At 38.2% G+C, this 12724-nt stretch overlaps 2 protein-coding genes across 3 annotated transcripts; both read left to right on the forward strand.

The window, feature by feature from the left end:
* The first annotated feature begins 679 nt into the window (after positions 1–679).
* Positions 680–4969, forward strand: LOC112457201 (C3 and PZP-like alpha-2-macroglobulin domain-containing protein 8). Of its 2 annotated transcripts, none has more exons than XM_025020131.1 (6): positions 680–943; positions 1382–1540; positions 1648–1787; positions 1905–2029; positions 2111–2256; positions 2436–4969. In XM_025020131.1, the coding sequence occupies exons 2-6, from the start codon at positions 1531–1533 to the stop codon at positions 2924–2926; spliced, it is 912 nt and encodes a 303-aa protein (XP_024875899.1). In that variant the 5' UTR covers positions 680–943; positions 1382–1530; the 3' UTR covers positions 2927–4969. The 2 variants fall into 2 exon arrangements, with proteins under 2 accessions (XP_024875899.1, XP_024875904.1); XM_025020136.1 differs by lacking the exon at positions 680–943 and adding an exon at positions 987–1158.
* Positions 4970–9291: 4322 nt separating this feature from the next.
* On the forward strand, positions 9292–12150 carry LOC112457325 (COP9 signalosome complex subunit 4). The gene is made up of 8 exons (XM_025020309.1): positions 9292–9509; positions 9579–9658; positions 10194–10312; positions 10407–10543; positions 10617–10731; positions 10823–11012; positions 11084–11461; positions 11554–12150. Exons 1-8 carry the CDS (start codon positions 9325–9327, stop codon positions 11685–11687), a joined length of 1338 nt encoding a protein of 445 aa, XP_024876077.1. The 5' UTR covers positions 9292–9324; the 3' UTR covers positions 11688–12150.
* The last annotated feature ends 574 nt before the right edge of the window (positions 12151–12724 follow it).

Genomic DNA, 12724 nt, shown 5'->3' on the forward strand with positions numbered 1-12724 from the left:
TTGAACGCAGAAATGTAATTACAGATGTAATTAAATAAGCTTTAAATTAAATTGTTACAAGGTAAGAAGTTGCTTTAATTGATGTAATTATCATTACGCGTTATTCTTACGGTTATTAGATATAGATATGTGCTTAAGTTGCGTTTCTTGATGATTAAGAATTGAATAATTTATAAGCTTTTAGTAACACCGTGTACCTGCGCACGTCATAGAGTACAGAAAGTAAAATCGGAATGGAAAGTCGAACACAATTAATTCCAAGCACGAAACTCTCTTTAAGCCAATGCAAGTAAAATCTTGACCTTCGAGAAAAAGTAGCTGATACGATCGTATCTTCAGGCGAATATATTGTACGGTGTTTAAAAGCCAACACTTTGCATATCTCGAACAATATATCCCGAACTTTGACTTTTGGCGCGCGATATATATCGCAAACCCAAAGACCTTTTATTTCAAACGGGGATGCACCGTCGACACCATCGGTAATCTGATATTATAAGCTGTTATTAAATTAACGTATCTTCGAGCGCTTACAGCTCATTGTTGACAGAGGACAGAAGTAATCGGTATTTTTGCGGCAACGGGCGAAAACTACCGGCGCGCTAATTTATCGCTGGGAACATCGAGAGGAAAGTATCGATACGTCGACAGAATCGCGATGTTGTCGGCACTCGGCATCCCAACTCCCAACATTCCCAACCCAACAACAGTGGGACTGTACTGTGTGGGGACGTCCCGTCCACTCGTGTGGGAGATGTGATGTGACTGACGTGAGGATCGCGAAATTCGCGATTCGCGACGCGATCACCCGCGTGACGGTCGTCCGATCGCGTCTTCTCGATTGGACAGGGTCGCTCGCTCTCTCGTGCATTCCCCGTATCGCGTCGCAAACGTTCCCGATAAGCGGCGACGATACCAGCCGGAGCTGTCATGCCTATTATCAGTGAGTTCACGGACGTATGAGTTTTTTCTCCTCGGTAAGGAGTAACGAGACAGGTCGAGCTCGAGCGCGAACAATCGGGCCAATTGACGTCTCGACGGTCGCCGCGTGCACGTGCTCGAATTTCGATGTTGCGTCACCCGCAGAATAATGTTGCTCGGCACGTCGCATCGACCTGAGACCTGACCCGACCACTCGGAGCTGTCCAAAATACACAAGTTCACGATCGTTTCTCAATGCCATCGTGTCTTTTATCACACGACTTACATTCCTTTTGAATACGATGATTGTTTTTACGGAATTAAGCGTCTTTCGAGATGGGGGATAGAGACAATCACAAATGTTGCGCTACATTCGCGACGTAGTATATTGATCATCGATAGCAAACATTTATACATTTGTACGCGGAACTTTAAACATGGATTATTTATTTGTTTTAAGTGATAAATCGATCGAGATAATGAGACATAACGATTCGTCAGATGTGTGGACGACAAGGCGCCATGGAAATGCGAGCCGTGTATGACTAATATGAGTCATTTTGCTATTGATTCCTGTATACATTCAAAGAATTCTAGGCTCTTCAAAAAATGAGTCCAAGTGAGTTTCGTTATAAATTATATATCTCATAATTATTTAAAGCTTAGGCTTTTTTAACAGAAAAATAATTAGCCTCACTATTATACTGTCCGATGATTCTTTTTCAGTCAGAATTACCACTGCGGACAGTCTCGATTACCGTTACATACCCATCACAAAAAACAGCGTTAGTTTAGGCATTAAAGCTAGCCACGATGCAAGGATTGCCTTACGGACACACCTCGGGGGTGACTCCAATGTATATGAGGTAATGCTATCTTGTTTTATGCAACAATTAATTTTGCTACGTTTATGTCGTATATTTTTAATAACAATTCTTAAAGAATAAAAGTATTTTTTCTTATATAATTTTGTACTATGTCAGATTATTATTGGTGGATGGGGAAACACTATGTCGGCGATAAAAAGAAATAATACCGAACCAGATGTGGCAGAAGCAGACACCAGGGACATACTGAACCCTGATGAGATATGTGATATTTTCATACAGTAAGAGAAAATTATACATTTTATCTGAATATGAATTACATAAAACTACATTTCCCATTTTAATCGACTTCTATTCTACAGATGGTCTTGCGATGGACTATTAAGTGTTAGCCGCGAAGATGATTTTGATATGCCGTTCATGTCGTATAAAGACAGAAGCCCATTTGTCATAAATTATATAGGAGTTAGTACTGCTTGGGGTGCAACCGGGGAATGGATAATTGAAGGTACGTTAACTCATTATGATACATTGTTGTAAAATTTGTTTTACTATTTTTTTCCCAATATTGAACATTCCTAAATTGCAGTATAATCAAACGTCATAAATGTGCATTAACGTCCTATATGGATCAATCTAAATTGTTCACGAGAAAATATAAATTCTTTTTAACACTTGTGCCACCAGAATGTCAGTTCACGTCACCCGCCATCAGGCAGCAACTGATGGACACGTGCCACTTCTGGGTGGACTTTAACGAGGCGTTTGGACTGCCTCGGAACGCGGTAATGGCCTCCGAGGACGGTTTGTACATCGGCCGAGCGCATCATCAGGGCACAGTGACACCGGGCGGCATTCGCGACAACGTCTGCACGCTCGCCTGGGGCGGCAATGCCCACGAGAAGCGAGAATTCCAGGTGCTGTGCGGCAAGGACGTGAACTGGGTGAAATCCTGGGAGGGTAGCGTGCCTCTACACGCTTTACCTGCCGGCGAAACCGAGGATGGTTACGCTCTGTTCGTCGGCAGGGTATTGCACGAGGGTATCTATCACATCGGCAAGATACAACCGAATCACCAAGTGTGTTATATACCGCTGAACGGCCAGGAAATGCCCTACCTCGAGTACGAAGTATTGGTCATACATGACAACTACGGGGTCGAATGTATTGGAAGGTAAAGCGACGGACGGCTTAGAGACAGAATGTATTTATTTTTCCACGAGATGAAATATTTTCCGCATGCTATAGTTAAATGCGATCGAGCCTCTCTATAAAATTTCAATTGGAGTTGATATTTATATTCATGTACACATCAATTATTCATAATTCAAGATAATTTATAACATGTTTTTTATGAATACAAAATATTGCGAATGATATTACTTGATATCATTAGTGAGACAGATATTGATCTTTTGAGGATTACATTTTAACTTGATATTCACTAAAAAAAAATGTAAAGATATATTTCTTGGCAATTTTTTATCCCATAAAATTGGTATAATCTAATGACTCCAATTGAAAACATAAAAGTAGATTAAATCGCCCAAGTATTAACAGTGAGTCATGGGGAATTGGTCAGAATTAAGAGAAATCATTTGCCGTAAGTACGTTTCTTGGCATCAATTTTTATCAATTCTCGCCAGTTCCAAACGTAATCTATATGCAATTGTATGATGATTATATATTGACCTCAATATGAATTAATTGTAACTTGTAGTCTATTACAATGTGAGCGCAATTCAAAGACATATTTTTTTATGAATACCGTACGGAAAATTGTTGCAAATGGTGTTGGTTCCATTCCTATACACAAACAGGCTAATATATATTTAAACCTGATATTATTTGTACAGACACTAATTAGCAAGTGTAAATAGTAAAATGATATTTAGCTACTAAAAACTTATTATTTAGTTAAGGATAGAAAAAGACCACAGATAATTCCGATTAGTTTATCGTATCCTATTGCCAGACTATACATATATTATAATAAGTAACAGTATTAAATTATTGCGAAATTTACTTTCTGCACATAAAAGAGAGAGAAGATACTTATCAGTTTAATGTTAATTCTGAAAATATTTGATATTGATTTATGGATCTTTTAATCTTGAGATGATGAATATGAGACGGAGAAGCTAGTTGTATTATACTTGTTTAATTTAGTGACTACTCAGGGTTTTACAATTATAATCCACAAATGACGGCCAATTTAAGACGTAAAACAGAAACCTAATATTTTATCTATGATATTGTGATATGATAATAAGCCGACAACAGAACGACGCGAACCAAAAGAAGCACTCACATTGATCTAGGACAATTTAATGGCGAGTGTTCATACAGTATATTAATATCTGTAGTATACGTTTCTCTTTGCGCTGAGCATTTTTTTTTCTTCTTTATTACACACAACATTACACAAACGCTCAGATGTTACATAAGATATATGCGTTATTACGAGCAAGGCTGCACAAATTTATCTAGAACGATTTTTATTAATTAAAGTAAAGTAAAAGTGCTATTTCGATGAGAGAGCACAATTCTACTTTCCTATCTCTGTTATCTGTGTATAAAAAAATATACGTAGCTTGTAATATAACAAGTGAAATTAATGGTGTAATTAAAACGCGATGTAAATTTCTGCGAAGCATGTAGGTACCGCAACGAGCGTACTGTAGCATACGATTCATAGAGTAGCGAAATTTTTATGTAATTTATTACACGTATGTAATAAATTTGTAGAAATTCAATGTGCAGAATTAGTTTCTGTCTTTTATAAATGAAAATTTATAGGGGATAGAGTATATGGCTAATAGTTTTAAACTTCCTTCAAGCGCTTGAAAGATGAAAAAAAATCTTCAATGGACAAGAAGATACAGCGAAAGTCTTTCCACATTAATCTTTTGCGATTATAGTTATGTATTAGAATGTTTTCCGTAACGTAACATTGTACATCTTGAAAATATTAGAAGTAGGACAAGATGTTGAAAGCCTCAAAAGGGTTCTAAACACAAAAACGTTTTTAGAACAAACGTTACAAGTATTAATTTCTCTCTAGATGGAAGGTATCTTCCAGATACCAGATTCTTTGTATGTATATACCATAATATATGTATATTACGCATACGCAGTGATGCTACAGTAATTTATCATGTCATTGTTGCACAATGTAAGTATTATTTCCTCTCAATATATATTGCGCAATCATACCACAATTAATTATGATAAATTATATAATCAAATCCAAAACCTCAACTTCATACGCGAGATATATAAACTCCGTCGCGTTTGATCTACCGTCATATGGATCGTTATAGAGAGATCAGTGAGATATTTAATTAAACAGAATTTTTAATTTCTAATAACAAAATTAAAATTGTGTTGTATATAAATAATAATTAGTAGATAAGCAAAATAATTAAATAAATGACAGTAAAAGAGACTCAAAGTGCTCTCACAGAAATTATTTTCACCCAGCTAAACGGAATATTTTGACTCTAATATATAATTATACTTCACGTACTGAAAGTTTCCGGACATGTCTGTACTTATTAGATCACGGCGAATTAGATTTCGCCTAATCTCGCTGCATCGGGGGATGTATATATATTTGCGACTTTCGAAGGAATAAATTCGAGAATAACATTACTGTCGGACCACTTACCTATGCGTATCCCCGGGTAGTAGCATTTCCCCGTTCGCCGAACTCCAGATCTCGCGGCTACCCTCCTTCCAGGCGCCTCGTCGTCCTCCACCTCGTCTCGTCCTCGCTTCGCCCTCCGGGCCTCGTTCGTCGCCACTACGATGCATTGCTAGACGCGCGTGAGGCGAGCACCCGCGATCCACCACTTTTTCGCGCGCGAATCCGACGATCGAGGTCGATTTTCAGTAAATTGTTTAAGCGACCGAGCCGTCCGCGTACCGCCGACTCGGCGACCGTTTGTTAACTAGCTCGAAAAGTTCGAAATACGCGTCGCTGATTGGCCGGGAGTTCGCGGATCGTAACGTCCGCGTCTCTGATCCGCTGCAACTTCAATTCGGTCAGTTGCACCGTGCGTCGCATGACTTTTTTTTTATTTCGAACTCTTCGAAAAGAAACAAAAGTCCAGATGCCGCCATGCATACCACAATGCCGATATTACTAGGGAAAATAAATGACTAAAATATCGTTTAATTACATTGTAGTACATCACCGGGTATTTTATCGAAAATTAATATCGGTGTCTAATTTCGCTGAGCTCGTATTTGGATACCATCGGCACGACGTCATACTTATATCGTACGCTTATTGTAATTTCGAATAAAGCGCGATGCTCCTCGACAAAGGCTGCGGTCCACTTGACGCTACAAATTCTTTTGAACGTTCTTCCTTCTTCTTTCTTCATTGAAGGAAAAGAGAAGAGGAATGCTTCGAAGCATTTGTAGCGTCAAGTGGACCGCAGCCAAAAAGATCCTTTCTCGCGTATTCGCAGCGTTGGGGAATCAAATCACTGATGTAAATCTCGCCGGCTTCGAGCTCCGAATCCCGCGAACGGGGCGTACTTACTACCGTTCCGTTTCTCACGTTTTTATCTCGTGCCACTTCGAAACGTGCGAGCGTTGAGGAAAACAAGGCGATTTTTTAGCACGCCCGACGAAGTAAATCGGGGCCGGCGATTATGTCGACGTCCCGCAAGCGGCTCCTCCGCGAAATATCGCGGACGAAAAATTTCCGCGCTCGCGCAACCTCGCCTCGTTTTCAGGGTCGCATTTATACGCGTTTTGCTGATTAACGCTTAACGTCGACTGCCACACAAATTTTGTACGACTTACGCTGGGAACTACAGCAGAATTTTCATTATCGTGATTATAATAATATAATAATGATAAAATATTAAGTAAATATATTTGAATAAATAAAACTGTATATTCTCATGAATATTTATATTAAATAACGCACTTTTTACATTATATTATTGTTATCTGCCTGTGTTATTTAAAATTCTGTATTTGATGATATATATTTTTCATAAGTGTCTTAAAAAATTTAATAGCGCCGGTCATCAGTCATCAATGACCACCATAGCAGTTAACGTGTTAGCAACACGGAGAGGACTCATGTCTTCGCTCTTAACCACCGTAAAATACTTAAAATTTCGTTCATAAAATAAACAAAAATTTGAGAAGACCAAACTATTGCGTTCTATCCTACTTCTATCGATTTCTAATCGGAGAAGGATATGGGGAATTAATAAGGGATAATTAAATGCCAGTAAGGTTTTAAGGAGTCACCCAATCAGTCGCTCGCGACGTTAAGATTTAAAATCGCTCGCTTGCTTCGTAGATTCGGCCCTGGTGATTCTAACGCGACGTTCTAACGCGAACATGACGTGTCCTTCGTTTCTGACATTTCCCGACGTTTTTCCGAGTAGCCGTCGGAGACGAGACCTTACAAAGCTGACATGTGAAATCGAGCACGAGCAAACGTGTCTCGCTCGTTGTCCGATGATGGACGTCTATTGGGAGGTGTCGCACGATTTACAACCCTCCTCGCCGGGTAGGGGCGTGTTTCTCTCTCGTGTATAAGACACGCTAAACGAGGAACTGTCGTCGGTTGGATCGTAGACCGTCGTGCCGCAAGTAAGTGCAAACCTTGAGAAAAATTTCAAGATATTTCTAAAGATTCTCACGCTACACAAAATTATACAAAATTAGTCGTCTTGTGCAACAGGGGGAAGCTTCGATCTATAACTATCATAATTTTCAAAGCTAATTTTACGCATACAATCATTATCGTATATTTCTGAACAAAAAAAAAATATTGAGTATAAATTATACTTAATTATTTAGTTAGTAGATGAAGAATGTCCATGAGATAAAAAATTCTTATGGAAAATATATTATTGTTTATATTTATTATTATCATGTTTCATTGGTTATCATATTTTAAATAATCAATTTTTTTTTTAAACAGGACTTACTATTTAGAGCGAGGCCAAGTAAAATAACTGACGATCAAGCGAAACGTTTTTCATCGTTGCTTTTGGAAGCGCCTCAACATGCGCGGAAACTCGTTGTGTCTCCTATTATTGTTCGCCATTCTGACGAAAGCCTACACGAAGTCTTGCAAGTACTGGTGCAAAATGGGCAATCATCGGTACTATTGTTGCCCGAACGGGAAAGGCGATTCCTCGTCGGAGCACTCGTCGGAGCACGGCTGGCACTCGTTCCTCTTTCCCTGGCTTTGGCTCGGCATCGCCGCGGAGCCGCACGTCGTCGAGCAGCCTTGGCACGAGCTCGTGACGAAGTGGAAGCCGAAGAAGCATTGCCCGCCCTTGAGGGCCCACTGTCCCAGGAGTTACGAGTGGTATAAGCCGCCTAAACACTGCGACAGCGATCACGAGTGCGACGAGAGGGAAAAGTGTTGTTACGACGTGTGTCTGGAGCACAAAACGTGCAAAGACGCTGAATAGACGTTCCTTAGGCTCCTAACGTGTTATCATATCGATAAAAGTTTATTATTATTAATAATGATATATTTGATTAATGTATCAATTAAGATATACGTACGATACGTGAAAATTGTCGCTGATCATACCATGCATTCTAGCTGATGTATGTCAACGAAAAATGATCCTGTCTTGATATCTTGGCTGCCATAATAAAAAAATTATAATAATATAAAAATGTTAAATTTTGTATCATGCATAATTTTTATACCCATTTGACCACATTTGTTAAATATTATTACCTTTGTAGGAGAATACTTTTTCACGAACCGATAAAAAATTAATCTATTGCAGAACATATTAAACTGAAGAAATGAAAATGAACAACAAAGGGAGCAGCAAGCTACGCAAGTCGACACAATTCGGTTTTAACATAAATTTTTTTTATTAAGCAGTCTGACAGATCATGGGATACTTTCTTTGTAAACTTTTTGAATTTTTGCAATATCTTCAAAATTGAAGAAAATATAGTACATAAAAATGTGCTGTGACGTCATACCTTATATGCGAAATGACGCGGCGTCATACCTTTTGAAATTGCCGTCATCAAATAAACTTTAGCAAGCTATACTTTCTCAAATTTAGGTTTTTTTTTAATTAAAAAAGTACTAAAAATCGGCTTAGATTCTGTACATTAATTATATGGATACCGCTTAATAAAAAAAAAGTTAAAACCGAATTAAGTGTCTTTGGCTGCATTCGAGGAGCGCGCTATTAGCGCTATTGCATCATTCTGTCTTTATCGCTCATCAGGTGTAAAACAAGGATAGAACAAGCAAATAGCGCTATAATAGCGCGCTCCCCGAATCCAGCCGTTTTGTATTTGTTACTCATTGCCAAAAAAAGAAAGATAGAACGACGTTTGTGTCGCTTGCTTGGAAGCTCCCAAAATGTGGTAGAAACCCATTTGATATGCATATATATAATTGTCGCATTATTGATTTATCGTTCATCACTTATTTGTGAACGTAGCACGGAACGGAACCAGAAGCTACGCGCTCAGCACGTTACCCATCGAGAATATCGTATATCGGCTACGTAGTTCTGCGTACATTGAGGCGCTGACGAACGAGCCTCCTGAAATGCGAGCATGTCCGCGAGCATCTTTCGGACCTCTTTTTACACGGAACCACAGAAGTCGGCAGCAGCAGCAGCAGTGGCAAGTGATATCATCGCGCGAGAAGATGGTGGTGACGGTGGCTTCCGTGCGTCAACAACTCAGTAATTTGGCGCATTCCGGCGGTTCCCACAAAGACCAGGCCGAAAAGTACGTGCGTCGAGTACAACGGAGCCACGCTCCGATCGTACACTCACGAGCGTGTCGTTCTCTGTTTAGATACCGCTCAACCCTGGACACGATATTGTTGTCTTCCGGCGAGGAGCTAGTCGATGCCTTGAAGACGTTCATCGAAGCAAGTACGTTATTTTTGTCCCGCTGGCACTTCGCGCGCACGCGGAGACGCACCAGAACCGTCGCACGGGCACTGTAATGTCCTCCGAAAAAAATTGCGCTTAACACGCCGCGCGGACAGGTTACGAGAGGAATGCAGACCTCCTGGTCTAGAAAGTAAACGCGTGAAGGATAGACAGTACTGTGATTACTAGAACCATGATAGTACTGTGTTTGCATAAAAATTATCTGTAATCGAAACCTAATATATTGTTCTATTTTGATATAATATTGAAATGTTCATGTAATAATAACGTAATCATTTTTGAGCCACGTGAGACAAGATTAGTGGTGCGTACTTTTTAGTTGAACTTCTTACATTTTCCAATGTGGAGAAAAAAAGAGGAAAGATGAATGATGTAAAAAGTTCTATTAAAAAGCCAGATCTTGGAGTACTGACCATAGTTTAGTGTTGGGACACAGACGGTTGATGTATCAGTTTGTCAATGCATACATTCTACGTTCAGAGAAATAACCCTCTTAAATAAATTTTTATTATAGTTGTGAACGAAAACGTGAGCCTGGTAATCTCAAGACAAGTACTGACCGATGTCAGTAGTCGTTTACTGTTCTTGCCCGATGAAATATCAAAAGCTGTGTCACATTACACGCTAGACAAGGTAAATCTTATTCTTCGATTGATAATGAGACGGAAATGAGAGTAATTTAGATATTAAAGCGTATTTCGGTTAAAATAATGCAATGTTTATACAGGTTCAACCACGTGTGATCTCTTTTGAAGAGCAAGTAGCTAGCATAAGGCAACATTTAGCTGATATTTATGAACGTAATCAGAACTGGCGAGAAGCTGCGAATGTTTTAGTTGGCATACCACTGGAAACAGGACAAAAGTAACATATACATACATCAGTCAACTTCTGTTATTGTTTACACACGTGACATTGACGAAATTAATCGTTTCAGGCAATATACTATCGATTACAAACTCGAAACTTACCTTAAAATTGCTAGATTATATTTGGAAGATGATGACCCAGTACAGGCTGAAGCGTTTATCAATCGAGCATCACTTTTACAGGTAGTTCCTTTGTTCTCTCTCGCTCTCTCTCTCTCTCTCAAACTTATTTTTTTCTTATATTTCAGTTATTTAATTTTTCATTGTTCCATAGGCCGAATCTAAAAACGAACAGTTACAAATCTATTATAAAGTATGCTATGCAAGAGTACTAGATTATAGAAGAAAGTTTATAGAAGCAGCTCAGAGGTACAATGAGTTATCATATAGGTCCATCATTCATGAAGATGAACGCATGACTGCTCTTAGAAATGCATTGATTTGCACAGTATTGGCTTCTGCAGGCAAGCGATTGATCAACCTTACGCTCGTTTCATTTCTTAGACTGGATTATTCACATTTATTCTTCTTACAGGACAGCAGAGAAGTCGGATGTTGGCTACGTTGTTCAAAGACGAACGCTGCCAACAACTCCCGGCTTATTCGATTCTTGAGAAAATGTATCTGGACCGTATCATTCGGCGTTCTGAATTGCAGGAATTTGAAGCATTATTGCAACCTCACCAGAAAGCGTCCACTATCGACGGATTAGGTTCCACTATACTCGACCGTGCCGTTATCGAACATAATTTATTGTCCGCTAGTAAATTGTACAACAACATTTCGTTCGAAGAATTAGGTGCTTTATTGGATATTCCACCTACTAAAGCGGAAAAAATCGCTAGCCAAATGATTACTGAAGGCAGAATGAATGGATATATAGATCAAATCGATTCCATAGTACATTTCGAAAGTAAGTTGCTTTAAATTTTTGAATTTGTAAGTATTTTTCGTTCTTTACGCACACAAATTATAGAAGTTAATATGTCTTATTTTTCCATATAGCACGTGAGACTTTACCTACATGGGACAAACAAATACAATCGCTATGTTATCAAGTGAATCAAATTATCGAGAAAATAGCTCAAACGGAGCCAGAATGGATCGCGAAAGCAATGGACGATCAGATGGTGCATTAATATAGATTTTGTTTAACACGGAGAAATGTCAAATGAGGAACACGGGAATCATTTACAATATGTACACAATACACAGTCAGCCAAAATAGTGAATATTTATATAGCTCATTGTTGAGACACAAATATCGCCCAATGCACGTCATCCATTTATATTCGATTATTTTCTACGTAAAATCTTCCGTTCCAGAAATATATCCGCATTGTTTTTAGAATTGACAGTAGTCGATATTGTACATTTAAAATACGTTAAATGTATATTACCCTTACTGCTTTGCAATACCAATTCTCCATCATTTCGTATCACTCATTAAAAAAATGTAACTAAAAATCAATTTTATCGCAAATGAATTCAGAAAAAACATTTAAAATGGTTGTTTATTTGCAGTCGATTTAGATAATGTTGTAGATGAGAAAAAAAACAATGTAAGTTCTTCTTGTAAATAAATCACATTCGTACTTCGTACAACATTCTTTACTGAATCCACACATAATAACTAATAGTTAGGAGAATAAAAGCCATTTTTATCTCACAAACAATTATTATTTCCTATATAAAATAAAGTAATGGAATTATACATATATGAATTACTCATCATGTCTTTTGAAAATATGACCATTATCATTTATACATACGTGACTACACATGTGAATTCTGTAACGGAATATACTTTGTTTAACATCTGAGGCAAACATCATAATTTAGCCAAACTGGCAGTACTTCTTAACAAGAAACAGACATGGATACATCTGTTCCTTATAATAAGAGATAAGAGAATGGCATGAATGGTTTCTAATTTTGTAATCTATACAAGTATAATTGCATTATTTATATGAATTAGAGAAGGCATCATATTTTTATATTACTTATGTGAAATACCAAAAGAAAGAAATGCGCATACATTTACTATCAATCGCATTATTAACACTATTTGATTGCATAAAAATATGCACGTCATATACTCTAATCTGGTCCTATCCAACAAGAGATAAGATACGTGATTTGCAATGTCAGTTATCTGATTAAAACCATTGTAACG

This window comes from Temnothorax curvispinosus, unplaced genomic scaffold, assembly GCF_003070985.1.
Source record: "Temnothorax curvispinosus isolate PA1 unplaced genomic scaffold, ASM307098v1 QBEX01000740.1, whole genome shotgun sequence".
NCBI classification, from domain to species: domain Eukaryota; kingdom Metazoa; phylum Arthropoda; class Insecta; order Hymenoptera; family Formicidae; genus Temnothorax; species Temnothorax curvispinosus.